This window comes from Stigmatopora nigra, chromosome 12 (genome assembly GCF_051989575.1).
Source record: "Stigmatopora nigra isolate UIUO_SnigA chromosome 12, RoL_Snig_1.1, whole genome shotgun sequence".
NCBI lineage: Eukaryota > Metazoa > Chordata > Actinopteri > Syngnathiformes > Syngnathidae > Stigmatopora > Stigmatopora nigra.
In genome coordinates, this window is record NC_135519.1 from 13,229,024 (window position 1) to 13,255,761 (window position 26,738).

General features: G+C 41.4%; 2 protein-coding genes across 3 annotated transcripts in view; one reads left to right on the top strand and one right to left on the bottom strand.

The window, feature by feature from the left end:
- LOC144205713 (uncharacterized) overlaps nt 1-26,738 on the bottom strand; it is a 46,063-nt gene that overhangs the window by 4,460 nt on the left and 14,865 nt on the right. For both annotated transcript variants that reach the window (XM_077730273.1, XM_077730272.1), the window contains exons 4-5: nt 21,320-21,461; nt 3,353-3,449 (exon numbers count right to left, since the gene is read on the bottom strand). In XM_077730273.1, the coding sequence (XP_077586399.1) occupies nt 3,353-3,395 (43 nt within the window). In that variant the 5' untranslated portion in view covers nt 3,396-3,449; nt 21,320-21,461. The remainder of the gene's footprint in view (nt 1-3,352; nt 3,450-21,319; nt 21,462-26,738) is intronic.
- olig3 (oligodendrocyte transcription factor 3) lies at nt 14,103-15,089 on the top strand. The gene has a single exon (XM_077729948.1). It carries the CDS (start codon nt 14,160-14,162, stop codon nt 15,087-15,089), a length of 930 nt encoding a protein of 309 aa, XP_077586074.1. The 5' UTR covers nt 14,103-14,159.

Below are 26,738 nucleotides of genomic sequence, written 5' to 3' on the forward strand. Positions count from 1 at the left end.
CAGTTCGGAATATAACCTTTTGCTGAAAAGTATGACTAAGTGTTTAATAAAAATTAAAAAGGTTTTTCTCTTTTTTTTCTTTCTTGTTCCATTTCCAGACTACTTGGTGTGGTGATCAGCCAAAGGACGACAGCGGGAATCGAACCCAGGTCTCCCAGACGGGAGTCCAGCGATCTAACCTCTGCGCCAACCAAGTGACTACACTTTCCTTAGTCATCATCTGAGTTTTGTTGAGTACAAGTCCACAGAAACAACTAAGTGAAAAAGTGTCTCAACCGGGATTCGAACCCAGGTCTCCCCGACCGAAGTCCTGTGCACTGACCTCTGCGCCACCAAGTGGACTACACTTTTCTTTGTAATTATTTGAGTTTTTTGAGCAGAAGTCCACAGAAACAATTAAGTGAAAAAGTTTCTCAATCGGGATTTGAACCCAGGTCTCCCGCAGGGGAGTCCAGTGAACTAACCTCTGCGCCAACCAAGTGACTACACTTTCTTTTCAAATCATTTGAAAGTTTTGACCACAAATACTTAGACATAATTAAGTGAAAATGTTTCCAAACTGGGATTCGAACCCCAGTCTCCCAGACGAGAGTCCAGTGAACAAACCTCTGCGCCACGAATTGGCTACACTTTCCTTTGTCATCATGAAATAAGTACTCTTAAAGGAAAAAAATAACAAAGTATAGTAAGCCTTTTTTTTCTTTAAAAAATGACATAGTATAGTAAGGCTTTTTTTTCTTTAAAAAAAAACGACATAGTATAGTAAGGCTTTTTTTCTTAAAAAAAAAAAAAACAACATAGTATAGTAAGGCTTTTTTTTCTTATAAAAAATGACATAGTATAGTAAGGCTTTTTTTTCTTTAAAAAAACGACATAGTATAGTAAGGCTTTTTTTTTCTTAAAAAAACGACATAGTAAGACTTTTTTCTTTAAAAAATGACATAGTAGAGTAAGGCTTTTGTTCTTTAAAAATGACATAGTATAGTAAGGCTTTTTTTTCTTTAAAAAAAAACTACATAGTATGGTAACGCTTTTTTTCTTTAAAAAAAACGACATAGTATAGTAAGGCTTTTGTTCTTTAAAAAAATGACATAGTATAGTACGGCTTTTTTTTCTTTAAAAAAAAAAACGACATAGTATAGTAAGGCTTTTTTTCTTTAAAAAAAAACAACATAGTATAGTAAGGCTTTTTTTTCTTATAAAAAATGACATAGTATAGTAAGGCTTTTTTTTCTTTAAAAAAACGACATAGTATAGTAAGGCTTTCTTTCTTTAAAAAAAAACAACATAGTATAGTAAGGCTTTTTTTTCTTATAAAAAAATGACATAGTATAGTAAGGCTTTTTTTTCTTTAAAAAAACGACATAGTATAGTAAGGCTTTTTTTTTCTTAAAAAACGACATAGTAAGACTTTTTTCTTTAAAAAAATGACATAGTAGAGTAAGGCTTTTGTTTTTTAAAAATGACATAGTATAGTAAGGCTTTTTTTTCTTTAAAAAAAAAACTACATAGTATAGTAACGCTTTTTTTCTTTAAAAAAAACGACATAGTATAGTAAGGCTTTTGTTCTTTAAAAAAATGACATAGTATAGTAAGGCTTTTTTTTCTTTAAAAAAAAAAACGACATAGTATAGTAAGGCTTTTTTTCTTAAAAAAAAAACAACATAGTATAGTAAGGCTATTTTCTTTAAAAAACCGACATAGTATAGTAAGGCTTTTGTTCTTTAAAAAATGACATAGTATAGTAAGGCTTTTTTTTTCTTTAAAAAAAAACGACATAGTATAGCAAGGCTTTTGTTCTTTAAAAAAATGACATAGTATAGTAAGGCTTTTTTTTTCTTTAAAAAAAACTACAGAGTATAGTAAGGCTTTTTTTTCTTTAAAAAAAAGGACAGTATAGTAAGGCTTTTGTTCTTTAAAAAATGACATAGTATAGTAAGGCTTTTTTTCTTTAAAAAAAACTACATAGTATAGTGAGGCTTTTTTTTCTTTAAAAAACGACATAGTAGAGTAAGGCTTTTGTTCTTTAAAAATGACATAGTATAGTAAGGCTTTTTTTTCTTTAAAAAAAAACTACATAGTATAGTAAGGCTTTTTTTTTCTTTAAAAAAACGACATAGTATAGTAAGGCTTTTGTTCTTTAAAAAAATGAGATAGTATAGTAAGGCTTTTTTTTCTTTAAAAAAACGACATAGTATAGTAAGGCTTTTTTTCTTTAAAAAAAAAACAACGTAGTACAGTAAGGCTTTTGTTCTTTAAAAAAATGACATAGTATAGTAAGGCTTTTTTTTCTTTAAAAAAACGACATAGTATAGTAAGGCTTTTTTTTCTTAATAAAACGACATAGTATAGTAAGGCTTTTTTTTCTTTAAAAAAACAACATTGTATAGTAAGGCTAGTTTTTATTTAAAAAGCCTTACTATACTATGTGGTTTTCTTTCAAATGGGTTGCTAACCTCCAAACACCGCTAGATGGCAGCACATGTCACAAGAAGTGTTTTATTGTCCGCAATCGGCGTTTGTATTTCGCCGGGCATTCCACGATGGCGGCTTCCCTTCGCACCTGCTGCCGGAGACGTGCGCGTGCATTAGCATGACAAACGCGCTAACATGAATGCTGGCTGATGCCGCCTGTTGATCCGGCACCCCCGACGGTTCGAAGCCAGGCGCGGGCGGCGTCACGACCGGCCGGGCTTTACCGAGGCTCATTACGGCCCCAGCTGTAAACGGGCCCGCCTTCGACCGGCTCCCGACCACTAAAAAGGCGTTTATCATCAGGCGATATTGTCGGCCGTGTTGCTCTTTGGAAAAGGGCAAATCAGCCATAATTCAGTTCATAAACGGCGGCGGCTAGGCGAGAGAAACGGCCGCATGAATATTCACGAGGGCCTCGACCGCCGTGGCCGGTGATTCATTAGGCATATGTAAATATCACTCACTTTAATTGCCCCTAAACCGACTCAACATAATGTTACCATTAGCAAATTATTACTTATTTGTGATACTAAACGCCGCACGGAGACCGAGACGCGGCAATTATCATGATTTTGATTCACCGCCGTGGTTCGCGTGTGTTTACAGTCGGGGATGTTTGTCTTTTTTTTTTGGGGGGGGGGGTGCAGATATTAGCATAGCATAAGAATGTTAGCATGGGCGTGTGTTTTTCATTTGGGTTGGTGTTCATGTTTTGCCTCTATCAGTGAAAATTTAAATTTAAAAGTTAGGAATTTAAAATTTGGGTTTGTTTTCTTTGTGAGGAACGCCTAAAGAGGGTAACTTTAGGGCTGAAACACCAGCATTAAATAAATACACAAAAATACATTAAAAACTATACTTGAAACTACTGACTTACCATTAGGGGAATCCAATATGGCCCGTTTGCTGACATCTGACATCTATAAACGCTTATTCCATTTTGACTAGGCGGAGCATCTTGTAGTTCATTCACTCTGTAAATAAAGAATAATTTTATTTATAACATTTTTATTTTTACATCAACACTGTTAAAAAAACAGACATTTCAGTTTTGATTTTCACGATTTTAAGACAGGCAATGTTGGGACGACTAAATAAATGCTGGGTCCAAAACTAGCATGCTGCTAAAAAAAAAAAAAAAAAAATTGAAGTCATTTTACAAATAAAATGAGATATAAAGCTTCACCTTAAAGTACACACATCACAAAATTATGATAAAAAGATTTAGGTAGTACATAAAAAATTAAGTGAGGTAAAAAAGTGACTAAAGTGGTTACTTTTTTTGGAGAGAAATAAACAAAATAAAAAACAAAATAAACCCTTTCAAAAAATAAGCTACTAAAGTTCCTACTCACAAGGGACAAAAAAAAGTTGTTGAAAAACACATCCGGCTGTCATTAGCAATCAATTTTCTTCCCGGATAGAAACTTGCCATCTTTTCGCCTCCATCTTGTCCGTTTTTAATTGACGTTACAGTAACGCGCCAGTCATTAAGAAACAAAACAAATCAGGCAGAAATGACAAGCCAGCAAACGAGCATCATTACGCGACACCACAACAGCTTGCGTCAGGATAAACCATGAAAAATTGAAACATTTCTGAAGGAGCAGGATTTTTATTTTTTATTTTTTTTTGCTCGTAATCTCCGAGTCTCCAGCTGTCCGAGTATCAATTATTCAAAAAGTGTGGCACGATCAAATTTAACTGGACTGGCTTCCGCGCCGTAAACGCCGCCAAATTAAATGACTTCCAAATAGTAAATAAGCCATTTTTTTACGGTGAGCCGATTTAACGCTAGACGTCCGTCTTTTGGAAATAAAGTCGTCCTGAAATATAGTCCACGTTTAAAGTAAACAAGTTAAAGGTATTTTACAAGAAAATAAAAAGACACCATCTTAAAATGACGGGACAAATATGACAGGGGTGAAAAAAAGACATTAGCGTTGTTAAAAAAGCATGTTCGAAATGATGAATGTTAAATTATATATTATTGCAATTGTGAAAGTCATTTTTTTGTCTTATTTTTTTTCTAAAATGAAGCAAAAGTTGTTTGTTTTCTAGGGAATCAACTTTTGTCGATGTATAATCTGTGTGAGCACATTTTTTTTGCGTAATATTAGAAGATTTAAGTCATATTTGGTGAAAAGTCAAAAAAATATGCAATTAAAATTATTATTATTAGTTATTTTGATGACGTTAAAAAATAGATTTTGGAATCATTTTGGAGGTTTATGTGATTCCTGCTGACAAAACTGTAACATAGTTTTAAATAATAAAAAAAACCTTTAAAAAAGTCACTTAAATGCCCCATTTTACAAACTATGACAAATACAAATTATTTTCCAGCATAACACTATAAACCACATACAAAAAAATATAAACCCTTTTACAATCTTACACTACAAACGACAAAAAAATAATTATAACTAAAAAAATAAAGCAAAACCAACCAAATAAAACAACACCCAAAACGCCAAGTAAAACCAGACTGCAACTCTGCAGCCAATCAGAGCGGCTGTGGACGTGTGGCACATTTGACATCAACCTTGTCATTATTTATATAAAATAAATAAAAAAGCAAAAGGCCACCGGCAACCTGCCAGTTTCCGTCTGCCCGAGCGGCTTTGGAGATATTTTATCGAGTCGACGATGGCGGTTTGAAGCGTCGACGCTGGCCAAACAGAGACGAGCAAGAAGAGATAAATATGCCGCAATGTGTGCGCGTGGACTGGAGAGAGAGAAAAAGTCAGTCGGTAAGGGAGTAAGGGAGGTAAGGAGGGAGTAAGGGAGTAAGGGTGAGGGTGGGAGCTAATAAAGTAACATGATGGATCATCTCCTTCCCCCCAGAGGGAACAGCACCATGTAAATTGGCCCACACAATGCATTATGGATAAGGCAGTTGAGATTATAGCTTGTTAATGTGTCGCCCCTCGCCCCCTGGTCCACACCCCCTGCACCCCGCCTCCCTCACCCCCCGCACGCGCTCTATCCCTCTGTTTGGGCTCAGGCGCTGACATGTTTGCCTCATTGTCGCCTCTTTGGGGTGCAGATGGAGAAGAAGCAAAGACAGTCGTTCAATTCAATGCCACCTTTTTGTGTGTCTTTGCTACATTGGAAAAAAAAGGCTAGAGCCAAAATGGACGTTTTCGCAAAATTTGGCTTTGTCGAGCTGGATTGGAGATCGTGATTGGATGAGATCAGAGTGGTCAGAGTTTAAGATTTGGTCGGATTTTGTGCAGGAACCACCTGTCAATTAATGCAAACTATCATAAAGACAACATGCGGCTCTCGAGCTGAATGCGGCTTGTCAGTTTTTATCAAATTTTGTAAATACTACCTGTTACATACTTATATATTGTTTAATATTCTCTTAAAACACTCAAATACATCAGGGTCCATTAAAACTAATAATAAATTACATTTAAAAAATATATATTTGGCAGATTGGAGTCTTTTATGCTTTAATGACTCAAAGTTTCAATTGTTTTGCTCTTTGTGTTTAACTAGGCCAAAATTTCAAACACAAAAGATGGCTATTGGCAAAATGACCATTAGAAAAAAGTGAGGTGGACATCCCCAGTTGGAAGTGGAGGATTCCTTGAAAGTTGCCAATATGGCCACCTCCGTCCCTCCCTGGTGTTTGTGCAAGTCATCTGACATGCAAACAGAGTTTGTCAGCACAATCCTTCGCTAAACCCCTTCCATCCCTGTCCAAATCGCCCTGTACACATAACACCCACCCACCCACCGTCAACTGCCCGTCCCCTTTGACTGGATCCAGCGCCCCCCCCATCCCGATGCTCCCCGCCGCCACCATCTCGCAGAACTGTCCGGGGTGCCGTCAGGCCATCTGTCCAAAGTCCCCTCTCAACTTTTTCACATGGAAATCTACAGTAATCCCTCAAATATCACGGCCTCAACTATCAACTATTTTTTTCTCTGGGGAATTTTTTTTAAGTTAATTACATTTTTTTGTAAATTCATAAAAATTAGAAAACCCATGCTGAAACTTACAAGGCAGAAGCCACTCCCCCATCCTCCACTTGTTTCTAGCAGTCAGAACTGAAGTAAAAATAAATATCAAATTTCTTAACTTTAGTCACAACAATAAAAATACAAAATAACAACATAATTCAACATCCAATCTGGACCCTAAAATATGACCCCATGGGCCGCAATTGGCCCGTGTGCCCTATGTTTGAGACCCTGTCCTAAAAAATGCGTTAAGAAGGCTTGAAATGAGTGTAACAGCACAACTTAAATATTCATCACACAATAAAAAGGGAATTTTTTTAACTGTATTGTACACATCAAGTCATGAGTCGCAATAAATATAAAATGACAAACAAAATGAATTGGCTGGTCTTTCCAGTTGAGCTAAAACGTATAAAAATATCCCCAAACGATGGCTTTTATTTTTCTGCTGCGCCACTCCAAAAATTTAAGTGTCCCCATCTGGCTGCAACGTCAAAGATTTCTGCCTCAAAATGGCCGACAAGGCCATTCCCAAGTAAAAAAAAAAAACAATTCCCAAAAAGTCATGAGCGAATGAGTAACAACATGAGTGTGTGTGTGTGTCAATTTGGCGTGACTATGAATGGACGCGGGTGTGCGTTTTTGTGAGTGCGGGGCAAAAAAAAACAACAACGTGCGCGTCTCTTGGGATTGTTGCCCGGGCGCTCTCATTAGAACGGGTCATGTGTCCCTCATGGAGAGTTTTCACGGCTGTAGAGCGGATTAGTCGCTCGCCGTAAGAGAGAAGACGACGATGGCGGCGGAGGGACGGACGCACAGACGGATGGACGGTGGGAGGGGGAGACGTTAAAGTGGTCGGACCAATATTTGTTATCATACTTGATGAAAATTGGGGGGTACTTAGCTATTGTGGTACTGGTCTTCATGTACGATACACATTTGGCTAATTACTGAGACCTAGTGGCCAGGTGATTGGTCGCAGTTGAAGGTTTGTCACGTTTAAATGTCCAAAATCTGATGGGAAATTGCAGGGTATTATATTGGATAGATTTTTTTGAAGTATGAGGCTATATTATTATTATTATTAAGGTTACAGGTGTACAATACATTTTAACTGGTTTATATATACTTTGTGTTTATTTATATATATTTACACTGGTGAATCAAACTTTAGAGAACAAATTGAAAATGTCACTCACCAAATAATCAAATTGTATTAATTCTTGTATGAGTTTGTAGATGGCAATTTAGTTCCATATATATTAATTTAAACATCTAAAGTAAAAACTGAAAAGTAGGCTTAATTTAAGCTTCTTGTGCGGGCCAAATTCAATTATTTTCCTAATTTGAACTCCCATTTCTTAAGTAATAAGCCTTTACTTTGAACTTAAGTTTAAAGATGGCGTTGATACCAAACCAGGCTAACGTATTAGCACGATGCTAACGTAGCAAGCGAAATACAACCAGGTGCTTTAAGAAATATTTACACCAAATCCTCTTAAAAACCCGCCAGGGTGCCGATGAAGACTTTTCGCCAAACATCAAGCTGAAGAGTCTGAACTATGCTCTCGACTGCCGTTAGATGGGGTCGACGGCACCCCCGCACGCGCACATTTCCGCCAGTTGCTCCTAAATAGACAAGTTTTTCCACATCGTAAAGCGTCTGCCGCTAAAGTTACTTCTTTTCCCCGTTCCTTCTGCTCGACCGTGACATTTGCGCACGGCGGCGGCGGGCGGCGAGCCTCGCCACGCGTTCTCCTCGCACGCCATATGCCGTCCCAGTCAAACGGCGGCGTTTAAACGGGCCGCCGCGTCGCATTCGTTAATGGGACGGCGTTATCCGAGCTCGTTTATCGGAGGCGCCCTGTTAACGTTATTTATTAGCGCCCGCCCCCGCCCGTTTCCTCGCCGCCCGCAAAGGAGACGGACATAAGATATGCAAATGTGGACGTGGTCCCAACTCGGCGGCAGTAAAAGGCAACATTTGCATTTGATGTAGCACATAATAAAGGGCTTATTAGCATTTTAAATGTGTCAAACAAACTTGAAAAATGTCGTCGGCGCCCGGCGTCTTTTTACTAGCGCGTGTGTGCCGCGGAAAAAAAGGCCCACGCAACATTCCGCGGGCATCAATATTTAAAGCGCTAACTCCCTGAGAGCTAGCCGTGACGTGACGGAGTATAAAACGACTTGCTAAACCGAGCCCCGCCCCCCAAAAAGCATGCCGGCCAATCGGAAACAAGTATCGACATGAAAGCCCAGCTAGGTACTGATTAAAATAGACAAAATGGACAAAAATAGTGCGAGGGGCCGGTTTTCTCCTCGGCTAAAGTGGGCGACCGCCTAAGGCGCTATCGATTTGGGGGCGCACGAACTGGATTAAAAGCCTTGAATATTCAGCTTTTTTATAGATCTAAAACAATGTTTATTTTAGATTTTTTAAATATATATTTTTAGATTTTACAAAATTATTTTTGAACTAAAAACAGAAAAAATGGATTAAAAATGGCCAATTATTGATTTAAAAGGGGGAAAATCTGGAAATTTAATATCCATCTACACTCATTTTAATTTGATCCTAAAACAGAAAGTTTGCACTCATCATTAACTTTCCCGGTCCACACAAAATGATGCTGCGGGCCAGATTTGGCCCCCGGGCCGCCACTTTGACACACAATCTGTAAAGTAGCCAAATCCGACAAGTAGCAAAATATGACAAGACTCTCTCGCTATTGTTAGCCTGCATTAGCAAATCCCTTCAATACAAGATCAATTTTCCTGACACTTCAAAAGTTTCATTTCCATTTTTCAGTACGTCCTTTCTTCCCAAAAATGAACAATTTTAGCACAATTCCTAAAAAACTACATGCAATTTCTATTGCCATCACTAGCCAACTAAAACGTGACATACAAAATCAGTCTATGGAAGTAAGACACAATTCCAGTTTCTCACACTTAAGACTCACAAGTGCCCCCCAAATCACAAGTACACCCCCAATTTACACCCCCCCCCCCCCCCAACACACACACACACACACACTTAAGCAGGCAGGCAGCATATTTGCAACAGGGTTCTCCTTTTAACTCTCCTTTTTTTTATGATGAGCACAATCCGACTCCGCCCACCCTCCCCCGGCGGTCACTTTGTGTCCGCTTGGGGTGCCGGGCAATGGGTGCACGTGAGCAGAAAATGAGGGTTGGGGGGCCCTGAAAGAACAGCATGTTTGTGTATCTGGGAGAAGGGGGCCACCAGAGATTAACATGTAAGATTTAAGAGGAGGGGGCGGGGCAGAAGGGGGGCGGGGCTGCTTTTTCCTCGCTCGTCCACGCGTGAGCGAGCGAGCGCGTGCGTGTTATGGCGGTCGTCTTTTTTGAGGCTTCGCTTCTAGTAAAGAAAGTTGGCCAGAAAAGATTTTGCCCGACAGCACGCGGGCGAAATGTTTTTTGTTTTTTTTTGCTCGGCTTCAAAGTGGCGTCGGGTGGCAAAGGGCTTTCTTTTTTGCGGCTAATTAACACCCGAGCGCCGCAAATATCAATTAGGGCTTCCGTGGCGGGTGTTTGTGATTAACAAGCTCCCCGCGGTTTGATGGCGCTTAATTAAAGGGAGGCCGCCGCTTTATCCAAAAAGCTTTCTTTGGCAAAGTTGAAATGAGACAAAAAGGTTGCTTGATGCTTTTTAAAGGGGAGGCGGCGGGGAAACTTTTTTTTTTTTTTGGCTTCTGTCTTCGTTTTGGATCGGATTAGGGAAGTTTTAGTTTTTGGTGGGGAAAGGTGGTCCAGATTTGGGCTGGTTTTGGGCTCTCTGAATTCCATTTTGTTCGTTATTATTCTATATTTACTTTAATAGTTGATGTGTATATGTATATATTTTAAAATAATATAAGTATTTTTTAAAAACTGTATTTTTGTTGTTTTTAGCTTGGAAAAATGACATTTTATTATGCTAATTTTCCCTTTTTAATCCATTTATGATATTTCAGATGTATTTACTTCAATAGTTGACAGTGCATATGTACATATTCTACAATTATTTAAGTATTTTTGTATAAAAACTGTATTTTAGTTGTTTTAAGCTTGGAAAAGACATTTGGATGGGCTAATTTTCCCTTTGCGATATTTTAGATAGGGGGCGTGGCCTCGACAAATTCACAAAATCAACTAAAACATGCAAAAATATGCCATTGGACAACCTCACCTAACTTAAAAAACAGCACGACACACCATTGCAAATGTCATTCTTAGTAAATAACAAAAAAAAAAAAAATTAATAGAATATATATGGAAGTTTGACCTAATCTCCACTTTGCCCTTGGCCTCCTAAACACAAGAACTCAGTTTGGCCAATAGCGTTTGACCACCGACTGTCCATTCTTAATTTCCATCTCCTTGCAAGACGGGGTGGGCGTCCCCGATTTCTGCTGGTAGGGGGGTGACGGGGTACAGCCCACCCAAGACGGTTATTAGCTCATTTAAAGAACAAGTTCAGCACACTTGTTTTCTAATTACGCTCACATGGAATCCTCGGGTACTTGAAGCCAATCAACATTTAGCCGCAATTGAACTCCTGTTGCTAAGCAAATAGCAAATCAAAGCCTTTTCGGTCACTTTCTGTATCCTCACAAGGCTCGCGGGGGGTGCTACAGCTCACTATGTACACCCTGAAATCACTACCCAACCAATGGCAGCGCATAAAGACACAAATAAAACAAACTATCACTCCTAGCTAAAGACAATTTCACGTTTTCATTAAGCTAGCTCGTTAGCATGCACGATTTGGGGACGTGGGAGTATAGCGGAGCACCCAGATAAAAACCACACAAGGGGATAGAAACCACCAGTCGTGTTAGCGATTTAAGGGGTGCCGGCGAACGAACACTAATCCGTGCGGCCACTTTTTTTTTTTGGGCGCAAGTTGATAGCCTCCTCATTGACCCGCATTGGGCGGATTAGCGAGACTTTCTCCAGGGGGGGGCGCCAGGCAATACCCGCGTGCGCGCCAAGGCACAAAAGAACACTTGGGGACGGGATTAGCCGGCTTACAGCGGATCCACATATGTCCAGTTCAAGCAATTGGTATTCAAAGCTTGACACTTTGAAATGCCACCAGGCGAGAGCAAAGGCGGGAGTGCCGCTGGTCTCCCTCCGCCATCTTTACCAGGAGGGTCCTTCCCTTCTTTTTTGGGGGGCCAACAATGGCCCGTTTCTTTCTTTTTGCAACGGTGCTAGCTAGCGGGCCATCTCGTGGCGCAGAGACGTGGCTTTATTATCCTTTGGAGTGTCACGGGTCGGGCGGGGTGTGAAGTGGACAGACGGACAAAAAAAAAAAAAGAAGCGAGCGACCAATCGACAGACGGACGGACGGATAACGTCTTTTGAGACGTGTCTCCGTTCGACCGCGATAAAACGGTAACAAATGCCCCGATTTGCCCCGAGGGAAACTATTTCGAGTTTTACAGACAAATGAGAGAAATAAAACTTGAAGAAGTTACCCAAATTATTGGGAATTAATAAAAAATAGGACTATAAAAGAATACTAAACACGGACAACACAAACACACAATTTCAGTCACCGTAATATTAAAAAGATATCTAAATTTAACTTAAGTTAGTTCACAAGCAACATCAATATATAGTGCAATTATACTATTCATCCATTCATTCATCTACTCCACTGCTTATCCTCACTAGAGTCATGGGGGTGCTGGAGCCCATCCCAGCTAACTATAGGCAGGAAGGAAGTACTCTAAACTGGTTGCCAGCCAATCGCAGATGAGTTACACTAAAGGAAATAATAACGTTATTATTGTGTTTTTAAACAACTGCTAAAATACAGACTAATTCAAAGAAAAAACACTGGTGTCAAAGCAGCGGCCCGGGGGCCAAATTTGGCCCACCAAATCATTTTGTGAGGTCCGGTAAAATACATCACCTATGTTGACATGATGGTTTTATGATAAAATGAAAATAAAGATTATAGAGTATACTTATAGAAGTATACAGAAATTTATAAGACTAAATACACTTCTCTTAATCCCACCCCAAAACATATTTAATTATTTTCAGTTATTTAATGTATTTATTTTCGGTTATTTAATGTAATTATTTTCAGTTATTTAATGTATCAATTCCAATCAAAACTTGAAATCCTAACAATCTTAAAACCTTATTTCTAAGTCCTTTTTTTTTTAACTTGATGTCGACCCCAATGGCGATTGAAGCCCGCCTCTTTAGAAAAGCACCCTAGACTTAATCTATTTTTTTTTTTCAACATGTCTTCCTCTCACATCTCGAGAAGCCGGCAGATAGGACGACGGACGGCCAGTCATTGTCGTGCGCCGTGGCCCCGGTGTGCCATTCAAATGAGACGGGGGGCGACCCCCAAATAATAAGGTTTTCAAAAGGGGGGAGGAGGACCACGACGAGGGGGGGTACGGAGGGTCGCGCCCACACGCTGCCATATGGCCAGCAGAGTGCACAGCATCGCCGCCACTGGTTTTCCTTCTTGGACGGCGGGCACCCCGCCGGCATCGCTACTTTGTGCACATCACAACAGAAGGATATATCAAAAGGGAGCCAGGAAAAAAAATGGCCACTACAAACTCTTTAACTATAGTCGCAAGATATGTTAAAAGATCTAAGTTAAATCTATATATTTTTATTTTTATTATTATTTTTTATGAGCAAAAAATGGCAATAAAGGTTTAAAGTTAGGCTGTCCAAACTAGTCCTCTAAGGGAATTGCGGACGCATGTTTTAACACAGATAGCTTTTGGCATACCTGGCAACCTGGTAAATAACCTTACATATGTAAGGTTATTTGCCGGGTTGCCAGGTATGGCTTTAAGTTTTAAATTAAAGGTTTAGTGAAAGTAGAAATTAATTTATTTTGGAATATTACTGGGCATTTGGATGATAAATTAGGGTTTTACTTAAGAAATATATATAATATAATTAATATACTTAAGCATTTAAAATTCAAGTGTGTAAAATACATAAATCTGACTTTGTTTTGCAGTGCATAATTTTTACATGATATTTTAACTGAATATTACACAATACTTTGTAATATGTCAAAGTCAAATGTAATCGAATTTCACATGTATCTACATTTAATATTTTTTATTTACTGCAAAAATATAGAAAATATCTCTTTCGGATTGGTTGGAACGAAAACCCGCACAATGTGGCCGACTTTTTTTTCCCCCTCCATGCAATATCTTAAATTAATAAGGATTTTCTATCAGGCGAATCCTAAGAAAAACTGCATTTTTATGCATCAGCATCATGCGTCAAAGGGAACCCCGTGTGCCAAAAAGATGACAAAATGTGCACATTCGCGTGAAAATAAAAGTAGACCCGCCCCCCCCAAAAAACTATCCTGACAATGGATGCGCCCAGCGGTCAGCGGGACGGTCCGAGTGCGCCTCCTTCCCTTAAAAAAGAAAAAAAAAAAAAAAAGGAGGAGGAGGAGCATCTCTTGAAAACGTCATCCTCCCTCCTAACAAGGCGTTATGAATAGCAAAGTGGCTTTTGTGTGGCCGCCCGTATAAAAAGCCTTGGACACCTCCCGGATCCGGCACACGGGCGCGGGAAGGCGAGAAAGGCAGCTCGGGCGGGTGAGAGCAAGTCACAAAACAAAAGAGAGAGAGCAAGAGATTGGACGAGAGAGAGAGAGAGGGGAGGAAGCCTGGAGGAGGCCCGCCCATAAAATGAATTCCGACTCCAGCCCCAGCAGCAGAGCCTCCTCCCCGGACATGGACGCCATGTTCCTCCGAGAGCATCACTTCCACCACCTCCACCCTCACCTCCAAGCGCACCTACAACATCAGCACCACCAGCACCACCACCACCACCAGCAGCAGCAGCACCCAGTCTCCTCCTCCACGCCAAACGGCAAGACATCATCCGACGCCAAATCCGTGGCGTCTTCCTCCTCGGTGGAGAGCGGCCTTGGCGTGGACGGCGGTCTCGGGAGCAACAAGTTCAAACTTAAAAAGCAAGTCACCGAAGAGGAAATGTACCAACTTCGCCTGAAGATCAACGGGCGCGAACGCAAACGCATGCACGACCTCAACTTAGCCATGGACGGTCTACGCGAAGTCATGCCTTACGCTCACGGGCCGTCCGTGCGTAAACTCTCCAAAATCGCGACACTACTTCTAGCCCGGAACTACATCCTCATGCTCAACAGCTCCCTGGACGAGATGAAGCGACTAGTTGGCGAGATCTACGGCGGCCAGCACTCGGCCTTCCACTGCGGTACCGTAGCGCATCCCGCGGCGGCCGCGGCAGCCGCCGCCGCTGCCGCCGCCGCCCACCAAGCCCACCAAGTACACCCGCTTCTATCATCGTCGGTGACCTCGTCCTCCTCCACCCCGTCGTCCGCCCTCCCCACGTTAGCCTCCATCCGGGCCCCGCACCCCATGATGAAGGGGTCCCCGGGCACGGGCGGGCCGCCACCTCCGCCGCCAAGCCTGCAGCTGGGCCCGAGTTTCCAACACTGGGCCGGATTGCCGTGTCCGTGCGCCATCTGCCAGGTGGCGCCGGCCCCGCCCCCGCCTCCACCCCCAAGCCACATCCCCATCACCTCCTCGGGCCTGACGAGACTCACGGCCGAGGCTAAGGACGCCCTGAAATGAAACCCTCAAAAACTTTTTGGGACAAAATGGCGAGCGCGGATTCGTGCATGTTAGTTTTATTATTTTTTTGGTGCGTGTTTAATTCTCTCCTTGTACCAAGGACTGGCGCTACGCTAATGATTGACGCTTTTAAAAACTTGAAGGTCAAACTAAAAAAAGAAAAATGAAAATTATTGGAAAAAAATATTGTGCATGAACATTTTTGGTTGTCTTTATTTTGTGAAAATGAAGAATGCTCTTTGTGCCTTGTACCAAGGATTTATGGCGGAAAAGTGACAAGAAAAATGTAGCAAACGCCGGCTTTTTTTGTCATTCAACTTTTGTGGCTCGTATAAAAACATCGGCTGTCGTCATTTGATTGTTTTTTGTGGATTTTTGTTTTGTTTTGTTTTTGGTGGCCCCACGCGCGCATGATGCTGGAACGTTCTGCTGAATTTGCTATGCCCAGAGACTGCGTGTCTTTATTTTTTTACATTGTCGATGAAATATTTATTATTATCACCCAGAGGATCTGGTTGACATTTCAATAAAACCAAAATTATGGATCGCATTTCATGTCTTACTCTCTCATTCGGGAATATTTCAGATATTTCACAAAATGGCACGTGTATTAAAAAAGGACATATTGTTTCATATTTGTTTAAATTAAATTATACAGGGAAAAATAATTATTCAATCACTGAAAGTTTGGGCCTGCATCATATTATATTCATGTTTTGTGTTTTAGAAAGATCATTTTAGTACACTTTATGAATTTAAAACTGTTTTGTAAATGTCATCATTTGTTGCTTTTATTTTAAACTAAATGACAAATGATTGGGCCTATTTTATCTATTTAAAATAAACTAAAAGGAAACTAAAGCTACATTTTAAAAATATATATATTTATTTCTGTTGTTGCAAGACGCATTTTAAAAAAAATGTTCCTATTAAATAAATACAATTAATTCATTCATTCAAATTCAATTTGCTTATTCTTATCAAATTAAGATTAAAAACAATTCCTATTTTTAACATATTAGCATCCAGTAAGCAAAAATGCATTTTGCTGTACAAAGTACAACAACAACAAAATAATGTATTTATCGACATTGACAATAAAGCTTTCAATTCAATTCAATAATAAGGGTGTTAATAAACAAACAAATTCAAACGAATTCCATCTGCTCCTAAAATTAATGACTACTTTTTTATGCTAAACCAACATAAAACGAAATAATCGAATGGAATTATTCAAATATTACAAAGAAGCTAAAAGTAGAAGTTATAACGACTGTAAAATACACAACATTTGGCTCATTTGATATACAAAATAAACAAAAAGGGGGCACTAGCATAAATACAACCTGGTTAAGGGTTGATCTACCTTAGGGAGTGTTTTGTCCATGGGGTCCCATGGGTGCCCCCCCCCCCACCCGGGTAACCCCCCCACATCTCATCTCTGCAATGACAGAATGTATGTTTGTGCAGATTACAAGCTAATTGTTCATGTGGGACCCACAAGAGGAGAATGACATCACACAGAGGTGGCGGGATTACACCGTGCTAAAAAGCAGAGGATTAGAACCATTTCTATTTTGGCGAAGGGTAAGGGGGGGCGACAACCGGGGTTGGGGGGCCCATGCAAATGAAGATTAAGAGAAATAATGGAGGGAGGCAAAAGAAGGGAGACCGGGCCTTCTGGGACTTGAGAAGCAGTGAAAGACTTCATCTTTTTCTTTTTTTTTTGTCTTTAGGAATGAGTTGCAAGTGTGTGTGTGTGTGTGTGTGTGTGTGTGTGTGTGTGTGTGTGTGTGTGTGTGTGTGTGTGCGTCCTGGCAGATGGGACGTAAATAGGCGACGAGTTGCGACGGCCTTTTGAGCGCGGATGTTGTCGAGGGAAGCTGCTTAGTAATGACTTAAGCTTTATGATGCTGGCCTTTCAAAGCAAATGGACTCCTCAATAGGCGCAGGAATACTTCTTAATTCCGCCTAATTAGGGGGACAACAACCGCCAAGGAGGCGGCGGCAGGCGGCGGCGGCCCGTCTTTTACGTCGGCACCCGGGACGACAAACGGCGGCGGGTTTTAGTTTTAGTAGATGAGAAAAATGAGGGAGGGGTTCGGTTGAACGATGTTGGACAAATTGGGGGAATCGGGTGGAGGGAGTTTTGGTTTTCTTGAGATGGGGGAAAGAGATCCCAGTTATGATGGGATTGGGAATGATTTCTGATTTGATAAGACAAAAACATGTCAGACTTGGGTTGGTTTGCGGCCGCTTTAACGACAACTTGATTTTACGTGGACCATTTTAGATATTATATTTAGATATATTTTTAAATAAATGGATTAAATGAACTGGATTAAAAGCCTTGAATATTCAGTTTTTTGTACTTTCAAAACAATGTTTATTTTAGATTTTTATATATATTTTTAAATTAAATTACATTATTTTTGAATTAAAAACAGAAAAAAATTGATTAAAAAATGCCAATTATAGATTTAAAAGGGTTAAAATCAGGAAATTTAATATATCCGTAATCTTTATTTTAATTTCATCCTAAACAAAGTCGACATTCATGATTTACTTTTTCGGGCCGAACGAAATGATCCGGTGGGCCAGATTTGGCCCTCGGGCCGCCACTTTCACACCCATGTTTTTAGAAATTGGGTTTCTTGGAATTACAATACAAGTGGCAACCAAAAAAATAAGTACATGGTAGCTATCCAAATAGAACATGAGTATGCATACACACAATTATATGTGTGTGTGTTTTGGGGGGTTTACATCTGCTAGTTGTTCACTTAAGTGTGTGTGTGTGTGTGTGTGTGTGTGTGTGTGTGTGCCTGAGGGCATTTGAGAGAAAGTGAATCGAGTGTGAATAAAGCCTAGAACAAAAGCAGTTGAGGGGATAACTTATTGACTGTCGGGGGTGACAGGCTGATTAACAAACGCCTGCTCCTCCGTCCCAAGTGCGCACGCAAGGGGGCCGCTGCACCTGCCCCCGCCCGAGGGCCAGAAAATACCCCCCTAACCCCGCCCCCTACCCAACTCGCTCAGCTGACTAACGTCCAAAAGCCGCAAAACGGCGAGCATATTTCCATCACGAGAGCGCGTCGCTCGCCATTAGTGCTCATTTGCATGTTAATTGCGGCGTTAGCAACGTTGACAATTTTGTCTTTTGTCCGGTCGGGGCGGGACGGCGACGCCCACCCGGGGACGCTTTTTTTGCCAATGTGGCGTATTGTTATGATAATAAAAAAAGCGGTGTTTTGGATTTGGAGCTATTAAAAAAAATAACAGGAATTAAAATGTCAACAAGTGATGCACTAAAAAATGTTTTTTCTTATTTATGGATGGCGCGGTTTGCTATTTAAGACCAAGATGCTCCTTAAAAGACGCCAGCTGCGACGTTAAAATCATTCCCGCGTCAACAAGAATTTGTCATTTGGGCCGTAAATGTGACCAAAAAAGTGAAAGTGATACATCCGAGTGATAAATTGATTTTTGAGAAACTACTTTGTTATTGGAATTTCCGTTAAAGGTCGCCATATTCATTTTTGGGGGGAAATAAAGACCAGATTATGGCCTCTCTGCGTTAGATTAGTTCACTTTTAATGTACATGGAATTTGGGAATTTTAGAGGTTTGTAATAGGCTAAAAAAGTCACCTTTTAAATGTATTTATTTAAGAAGTACTTACTCATTTTATGGTCTAATTTGGTGACTTTAAAGGCATTTACCATTAAAAACCTACATCGTATAAAAAGGTATCCTTGAAATCACGTGTCAAAGTGTCGGCCCGGGGGCCAAATCTGGCCCGCCGCCTACTTTTGTGTGGCCCAGGAAACTAAATCATGAGTACCGACTTTCTGTTTTAGGATCAAATTAATATGAAGAGAATAGATGGATATTACATTTCCTGATTTTTCCCCCTTTTAAATCAATCATTGTCATTTTTTAATCATTTTTTTCTTTGTTTTTAGTTCAAGAATCATTTTGTAAAATCTAAAAATATATAAAAAAGCTAAAATAAACATTTAGATCGATAAAAACATAATATTCAGGGCTTTTAATCAAGTTCTTTTAATCCATTTATATAAAAAAATCTAAATATGATATCTAAAACGGTCCACATGAAATCAAGTTGACGTTAAACCAACCCGAGTCTGACATCCTTGTCCTACGGTGAGTGACAGATGGCATTTGGTCGTAAACGCTTGGCGTAGCAAGCAGCCTTTGCGGTCGGCAGCCTCCCCACCGGGCTCCAACTGGCCCTAAACGGCCCAAAAAGCAAGTGTCCCGCATCCTCCAGCGAGGTTTTTGCGCGTGTGCTAGCACGCGGGCGGATCTCTGGCCGCCGCATGTTTGGAATATGTCTGCGGCGACCAGCCGCTCGGGGATAATGAGGCCGCAAAAACAGACGGGGAGAAATATACATACGGCGAAAAGTGTGTGCGCGCACAGGGGGACGTTGCGCATTATCTGCTAGTAGCTAGCGCTAATGATACATTGCTTTTCTTGCTGTGTATACGGCATTTAGGATTTTTTATATAAAATATTCAATAAAGTCAAACAAACAAAAACGTATCCACAAAATCTGATTTTTTTTATTTAAATACGAACTGTAACCGTTTGCCTCTGCATAGTAGAAACCAAAGGATTCCGGCAGAGGGCTTACGACAACCATTTTGGATATATTGAATGCTAAATACCTTACATTTCGACCTCTGGACTCTACAAAAAATTCAAAGCGTAATAAGCATGTTCATCATCAACAACTTTTCACTGGCAAAGGCGCCATTAGTTGGCCACTTGGTCAAAGCAATGTAAAGTCAAATATTTTTTCTCCTGACAGAAAAGGACAAATGATGTCTTTATGCTAGTTTTTGGCTGCGGCACGGATTTATTTGGACCTCCTCCTCACAAGCGTGTTTCATTTTGTCAAAACAGCGCTCCCGCTGAGTAAGACTGTCGACGCCCAGCGCTCTGCCAAAGCTGGCAGGCCGACACAAATATGGACACACGCCGTGGCGTTTCGGGACAACAAAACAAAACTATTCTACAAAATTCCTTTTCCACATTCACTTGCCATATTCCAACAAAACCACATAGTCCATAACATTCATTCACTCATTTACCACAAGGATCGTGGGGGGTGCTAGAGCCTATCTCAGCAAACTATAGGCACTAACACTGAATTGGTGGCCAACCAATCACAGGGCACAAAGAGAGAAACGACCAATCATACTCAAAGCTAAGGACTATTTAGAATGCTAAATTAGCCTAGCATTCATATTTTGAGGAAAACGGAATGTAACCCTTGATATCAAAACTAGATATGCTAACCACTTTACCACTGGTTATTTACATATATACATAATTAATAAATATGGGTATAAACAAAAGTAAAATAATTAAACACAGAAATACACTGAGCAGCTTGTATAAAATACTATACAAACATCTGAGGATGTCAAATCAGGAAAAAAAATGGTGCCAATTCAAAGTGGGGGCGTTATCGCTGCCTAGGAAAGCACAAGTGACAGTAAGTGTGTGTGGTTTTTTGGGGGGTGGGGGGGCTTAGAGCACGTCTGTGTATGTGATCATATGCGCCAATCAAAATTGTCCCGGCTCCGTAATGTGCGGCAGATGTTAACGCTTTGTACTTAATGTCTCCCCCGAGGACCGGGGACGGGGATGGGGGGGGGGACACTGGTCCACCTTGTGGCACTGGACGCCAATGTGATGGACATGCACATCATGGTTTTGGGTGGGTGTGTATTTACAGAATCATAGGGATCCATTTTGGAAATATGCAGGAATAATAACACTACTTTTAGACGTCTTTAGGGTCAACTTCAAACACTAACTTTAAAATTAAAGCATGTTAATTCATTTTCTGAACTGCTTTATCCTTACTAACGCAATTCCCATTGAAAAAAAACTAAATTACAAGGCATTATCTAGCATTTAAAGAGACGTATTAGCATTTTTTGGGGGGTTCTCAGATGAAATACCTCCCCAAATCCCCCCTCCGCAAAAAACAAGAGCACTTTCCCTGATCCCGACGCTGTCACTTTCTGACACCCCACCAAGACCTGTCACTCAAGCCCTCGACACCTCCCCGCTACACCCTCCATCTGTTATCCTGCCCAAATGGCGGGGGGTCATCCCGTTAGGAGCCCACTAAAGGCCTGTCGGCGCGCTTATTGAGGGGGGTGCTGGGTGCATGTGTACGCGTATCAATACCTGTGTGAGAAGGACCCGGCTGTGGTGGTGGCGACTCCCGCCCGGGGGGCGGGCCTCCCGTGGAGAGGCACACTTCCTGGTCGGGGTGACGTCCATTCAGGCCGGCGCTCGTCCCCTCTGGAGCGCATCTGGACGGGTCCGCCTGGGGAGGAAGCGCACGGGAGGAGGTCAGGAGAAAGTTGTTTCACAGTTAGCATTAGCCTCATTAGCTCAAACAGGTTTTCGGGACCTGGCAGTGGATGTGGATTCAAGAGTTAGCATTAGCTACATTCATTTGCTGATAAATAACAGATTTTTTTGCACAAGAATCGAGGCCCAAATGTCCTTTTCCGCCCAATTTGAACAAAGTTATGAAATGTTAAAGCCATATTAGAAGGTGAGTAGTGAAAATATATGAAATAAATAGTTTCACAGTAGAAAATTGCGACCATTTTGATGAAATAAAATGTTTAAAAAATAGTCCAATGTAATCAATTGAGCTCTGTTGACAGTGAAATTCTTGATTTCAATGCTGTCAACGTTTGTTTCACTATGGAAAATATATGACCTTTTTGCAATATTCCTTAAAACTATTAAACAAAAAAATCAATTTCAATTGGCTGAAAACTGGATGGACTGTCAATCACTGTCAATGACAACCAATGAGTTATTTACTTCCATCTCAACTAATACAATTTAAAAACGCCATCTTTTTCCACCCAAAAAGGATCCTGTGAAAATATTTAGTTTACTAAACACCAAAAAAATGTCCCATCATTTAATTTAAAGTCTCCAGAGAGGCAAATAGATAAATACGTAACAATTTGAACCACTTTAAGCAGGCGTGTCCAAAGTCCGGCCCGCGGGCCAAATAAGGCCCGAGGACAAATTTTGACCGGCCCACGGCCTCTATCATGAAATCAATAATACACGGCCCGCCAGCACTGTTGACCACAGTATAAAATAAATGTGTACAAAAAGCTATTTTTCACTTCACCAGAAGATGGCAGTAGCCCTGTGGCCGCACTCTGGCCGCCGTGACCCTTGCGTCATTGTTTCAGCCCAGCCCATTTCTAACATGTAAACAAAAAAAGGAAAGTTGACCGGGAGGGCCGCCGCATCCAGGAGAAGTGGAAATTTGAGTATTTTTTCACTGAAATACGAAACAACTGTGTCTGCCTAATTTGCCAAGAGACTGTGGCTGTTTTCAAGGAATTCAACATTAAGAGGCACTACCAGACGAAACATGCTAGCTACGACAAGCTAACTGGGAACGAACGCGGTGAAAAAGTGAAGCAACTGGAAGCTGTTTTAACGGCACAGCAAAGCTTTTTCACAAGAGCCCGTGAGTCAAATGAAAATGCCACAAAGGCAAGCTACGAAGTGGCAACGCTAATTGCAAAGCACTGCAAACCTTTCAGTAACGGTGAATTTATTAAAGACTGTGTAATGAAAATGGTTGAGAAAATTTGTCCCGCGAAGAAGCAAGAGTTTGCCAATATTTGCCTGGCTCGTAATACTGTGGCACGGAGAATTGAAGACGTTTCATTAGATATTAAGAGACAGTTAGAGGCAAAAGGAACTGAGTTTGACTTTTTCTCGTTAGCGTGCAAAGAAGACCTGGACTACATACTGCAGTAAAGATCCCAGTATCACCCTTCACATTAGTGCAGGCAAGATATTTGTTAAGTCCTCTGAGTTGAATAAATTCTTAAATCTCAGTTCATTATTTTTTTTGTGATGGTCAAAATCACAGTTTGAATATGCAGTGATCATTGTTTTGTTTTCAGCACTGTTCCTACAGTGAGCATATAATAGTGAATAATATGTGATGTTTCACATGAACTTAGATATCCTTGATAGTTTTCTTATTTTTTTGTGGTTTGTGATTTCGGTAAAAACCTAAATGTAAAAAAAATGTAAAAGTATGCCATTTGTAATTAAAAAAAATCCCAAAAAGTTAATTTGCATTTAATGTTAATGGTTCAAAGAATGTCAGGCTAAAAGTCGGCCCGCACACATTTTCACCTTACCAAATCTGGCCCTCTTTGCAAAAAGTTTGGACACCCCTGACTTTAAGTGTGCGTTTCCCCAAAGTTTGACGGCATCGGGCCTTGTTATCTTTCATCTCCACGGGAAGTCCAAAACAAACATGTCACGTGCATCCATCTGTCTTGATGTTAGCAAAGAATAGAGGTCTGTTTCCTCATTAGCAGCTTATTAACAGGCGCTGCCCAGCGGAGAGCGCCCTCCCCGGAGGCCCGGCCGCCGCCGCCCGAAGAATGGGGGAGCCCATTTCAATGGGGAGGGTGCCGGAGGGGGGGCCTTTTGTCCCACGGAACCCAAGACGGGGCCTGCCCGGGGGACGCCGAAGCGGGCGGAGGTCATCCGTCAAATCGTCATCAAGGCAGGTAAGGTTTCTTTTTTTGTTGTTGCTCCTTTTATTTCTATTGGATGACAGTCTGAGCCTGTTGCCATGTGGGTCTCTGATCTGCCTCAATATGCATTTGGGGGATTACAATGTGTATTTTTTTAAATAGTTTATTGAGTTTAAATAAAATCTAAATTGAAAAAAAAGTCTTTATGTAATAAAACTGAAGTGAATCAGAAAATGAATAACATTTTTTTTTAAATCTGTATGAAATCCATATGAAATGAGTAGACCACAGGTGTCAAAGTTGCGGCCTAGGGGCCAAATCTGGCTCGCTGCATCATTTTGTGTGGCCCAGGAAATTTAGAGCTATAAAAAACAGAATATTCAGGGCTTTTAATCCAGGTTTTTTAATCCATTTATTAAATAAAATTTAAATATTCTATCTAAAATGGCCTAGCCAACGTGAAATAAAGTTGACATTAAAACCAACCCAATCGAGTTGACAGCTTTGCTGTAGAGGAAAAATCAGTATTGAAAAATATAAAAGTTAAAAACAGCTGTCCGACAAAATTTAGACTAAAATAATCAGCATCTCTAGTCTTGTTAATATATAATATTTAATACTTGATGCGTGTCGTGCAGTAAAAGGCCACATAATATTCTATATAGCGCTTATGGGTTTCCATTATGGTGATAGTGTTGTATTATTAAGTCAGGGAAATGGCTCCCATCATAAAGTCCTTTATTAAAAATAAATTACGAATATTGAAGTAGACGCAAATAGTCCCTCGTTACCTACGAGCTTCGTTTAAAGTCACGATTGCGAGCCGCTATTTTGTTCCCGCCCGATGACCGCATCTGTTGCGGTCGGCGACGTGGTGCCAAGTGACCTCGGGGTCGCCATAGCGCCTTCCGCCATCTGTCCACCCAAAGAAGGCGATACGCGACCGACACGGCGAGGGCCGGCCGAAGTTGGCGTGTCGCCACGTGACGCCAGGTACGTCGGGGCGAGCTCTGGCGGCCAGCTGCCGAGCCGAGGGCCGCCGGAGGTGTAAACGAGTATCGGGGGAATTCCACTTGGAATAATGGCTGGCTCGCTTGGTCGCTCGGGGGAAAAACGGACGCTATTTTCACCTTTCTTGAATATTTTTTTGGCCCAAACTATAATGGCTTCCGTCTTGCTCGTGGCACTAATGAGGATGGAAAAAGCGGATGGTTGTCCATTGCATTATTGTCTATATAGTACAACTATTAAGTGTTTTACGGGAAGCCAATTTTAATGTCATTGTCGGCCATTTTGGAGCAGGGCTTTTTCAAGAATACGTACGTTCTAAAGTTGGAGCTTCTTCTGTGACCTGACGAGATTTATTGAAGCTATTTTTCGGTCAGAATGCAAACAGTTCAATTGGAAAGGGGTTTCACAACTGAAATGGGCCAACTCTGCCATCTGCTGGAGATCCAGTGGCAATAAAAATGGATGCAATAATGGAAATAAAATTGAAAACGGATTGGCATCAGATCCAAAGCCACTGAAGAGGATGAGAGCCAGAAGTTAAAACAAAAAAAGTCAAAATTGGGACTTTTAAATCAGAATTTTTGGTCATTTTAGGATATTTTGACAGAATTTTGAAAGAGAATAGCATAATGCAAAGTCTTTATTTTTGGCTCTTGCTAAACGACGGACCTCCAAGAAGCTAGCAACGTAGCTTTGGCTGACGTTTTGCCCTGCGCTTTCTGCTTTTTGTTCCCCGGGCCGAGGCCGCCACCCCCTCGCGACGGGCGCGAGTCTCCCGCCGGCCCGACTTGAAGCCCGTGACCAATGGGCGTGATTAATAATTGGAGTCATCGTTGGCAAACGTGCCAGCTGCTCCGTGGCAACGGGCACGCTTGATTTATGGTGGTGTAAATGCAAACAGTCATTGTCCATATTTGTCGAGGAAAGAAGGGGGCGGCGGCTTCGGACCAGGGAAGAATTAGCCACGTGATCACGATCCGTCCGTCCGCCGGCCCGTCGCCACTCGGCGCTTCGCAGATGCGCCGGCGCTTGACGGAAGCGGACGGCGTTACCTGGCTCATTAATCTCAATCAAGCGCGGAGAAGCGAGTAGTTGTGACAGCGACTGGCCGCCAACCTGTCCACACGCTAATCTCATTACGCTCCCGCCGGCATCTGTGTCGAGCGGAGGAGACGAGGCGTTCATGCGTATAATGGATGTCTACATTGCTGGGATCGAGCTTAGCGAGCTAGCCAGCCAAGGGGAAAATGCATGGGCGCCGGGCTACAAAGCGTAGAAGCTAACGGGGGCTATGCTAATAGCTTGTAAGTGTAATACTGCAGAAGAATTTGTTAGAGTTTTCTTTAGTTTTAACAGACTTTTACAGACTATGTACAGTACCTCTACTTATGAATGCTTCCAAGTATAAAAATTTCAGGTTACAAAACCTGAAACTGATAGTTGTAGTAAAGTTGTTTAAGTAGAGGTACAACTATATTTAAATGAGAGAATCTATTAAATGAATTGACCAATAGTCACACAGCTCCAATTGAAATTGTGCAAGACGTTTCTGCATTTTTCTTGAAATTTTGGGGTGGGCTGTCATGTCATCTCAGCGGCAAATGCCACCTGTGTGGCGTTCATCTTTAGACCCCGCCTGAATGGTACCTTCCAGGCCGGTCAGTGCAGATGGGCTGGCGCTCCCCCAGGTAGCCGTCATTAATCACAGTATAAAAGCTCCCCGGCGGGAGACGCCCCCGGTTAGAGCGCATCCAGAAATAAATTGGCTGAAAAATGGCTCCGGACAAACGCGCCGTCCCACGGGAGGCCGCGACGGGCTCGGCATAGGGGAGAGTCATCCGTCAGCTGTTTAAACCAAGCCGTCACTCTCGCCGGCTTTGATAATCTGGGACGTTTGTTGTGGGATTTCAGCGCCTGGGATTTTACGGACGGAGGTCAAGGATGTGCAAGTGGTCCGCACCCGTCCATGTCTCGACCCAACCGCCCGTCTGCCGTCCACTCGTATGAATAATGGCTGAGTGGACCCGCCCCCTTTTACTGTAGCGCCTCGG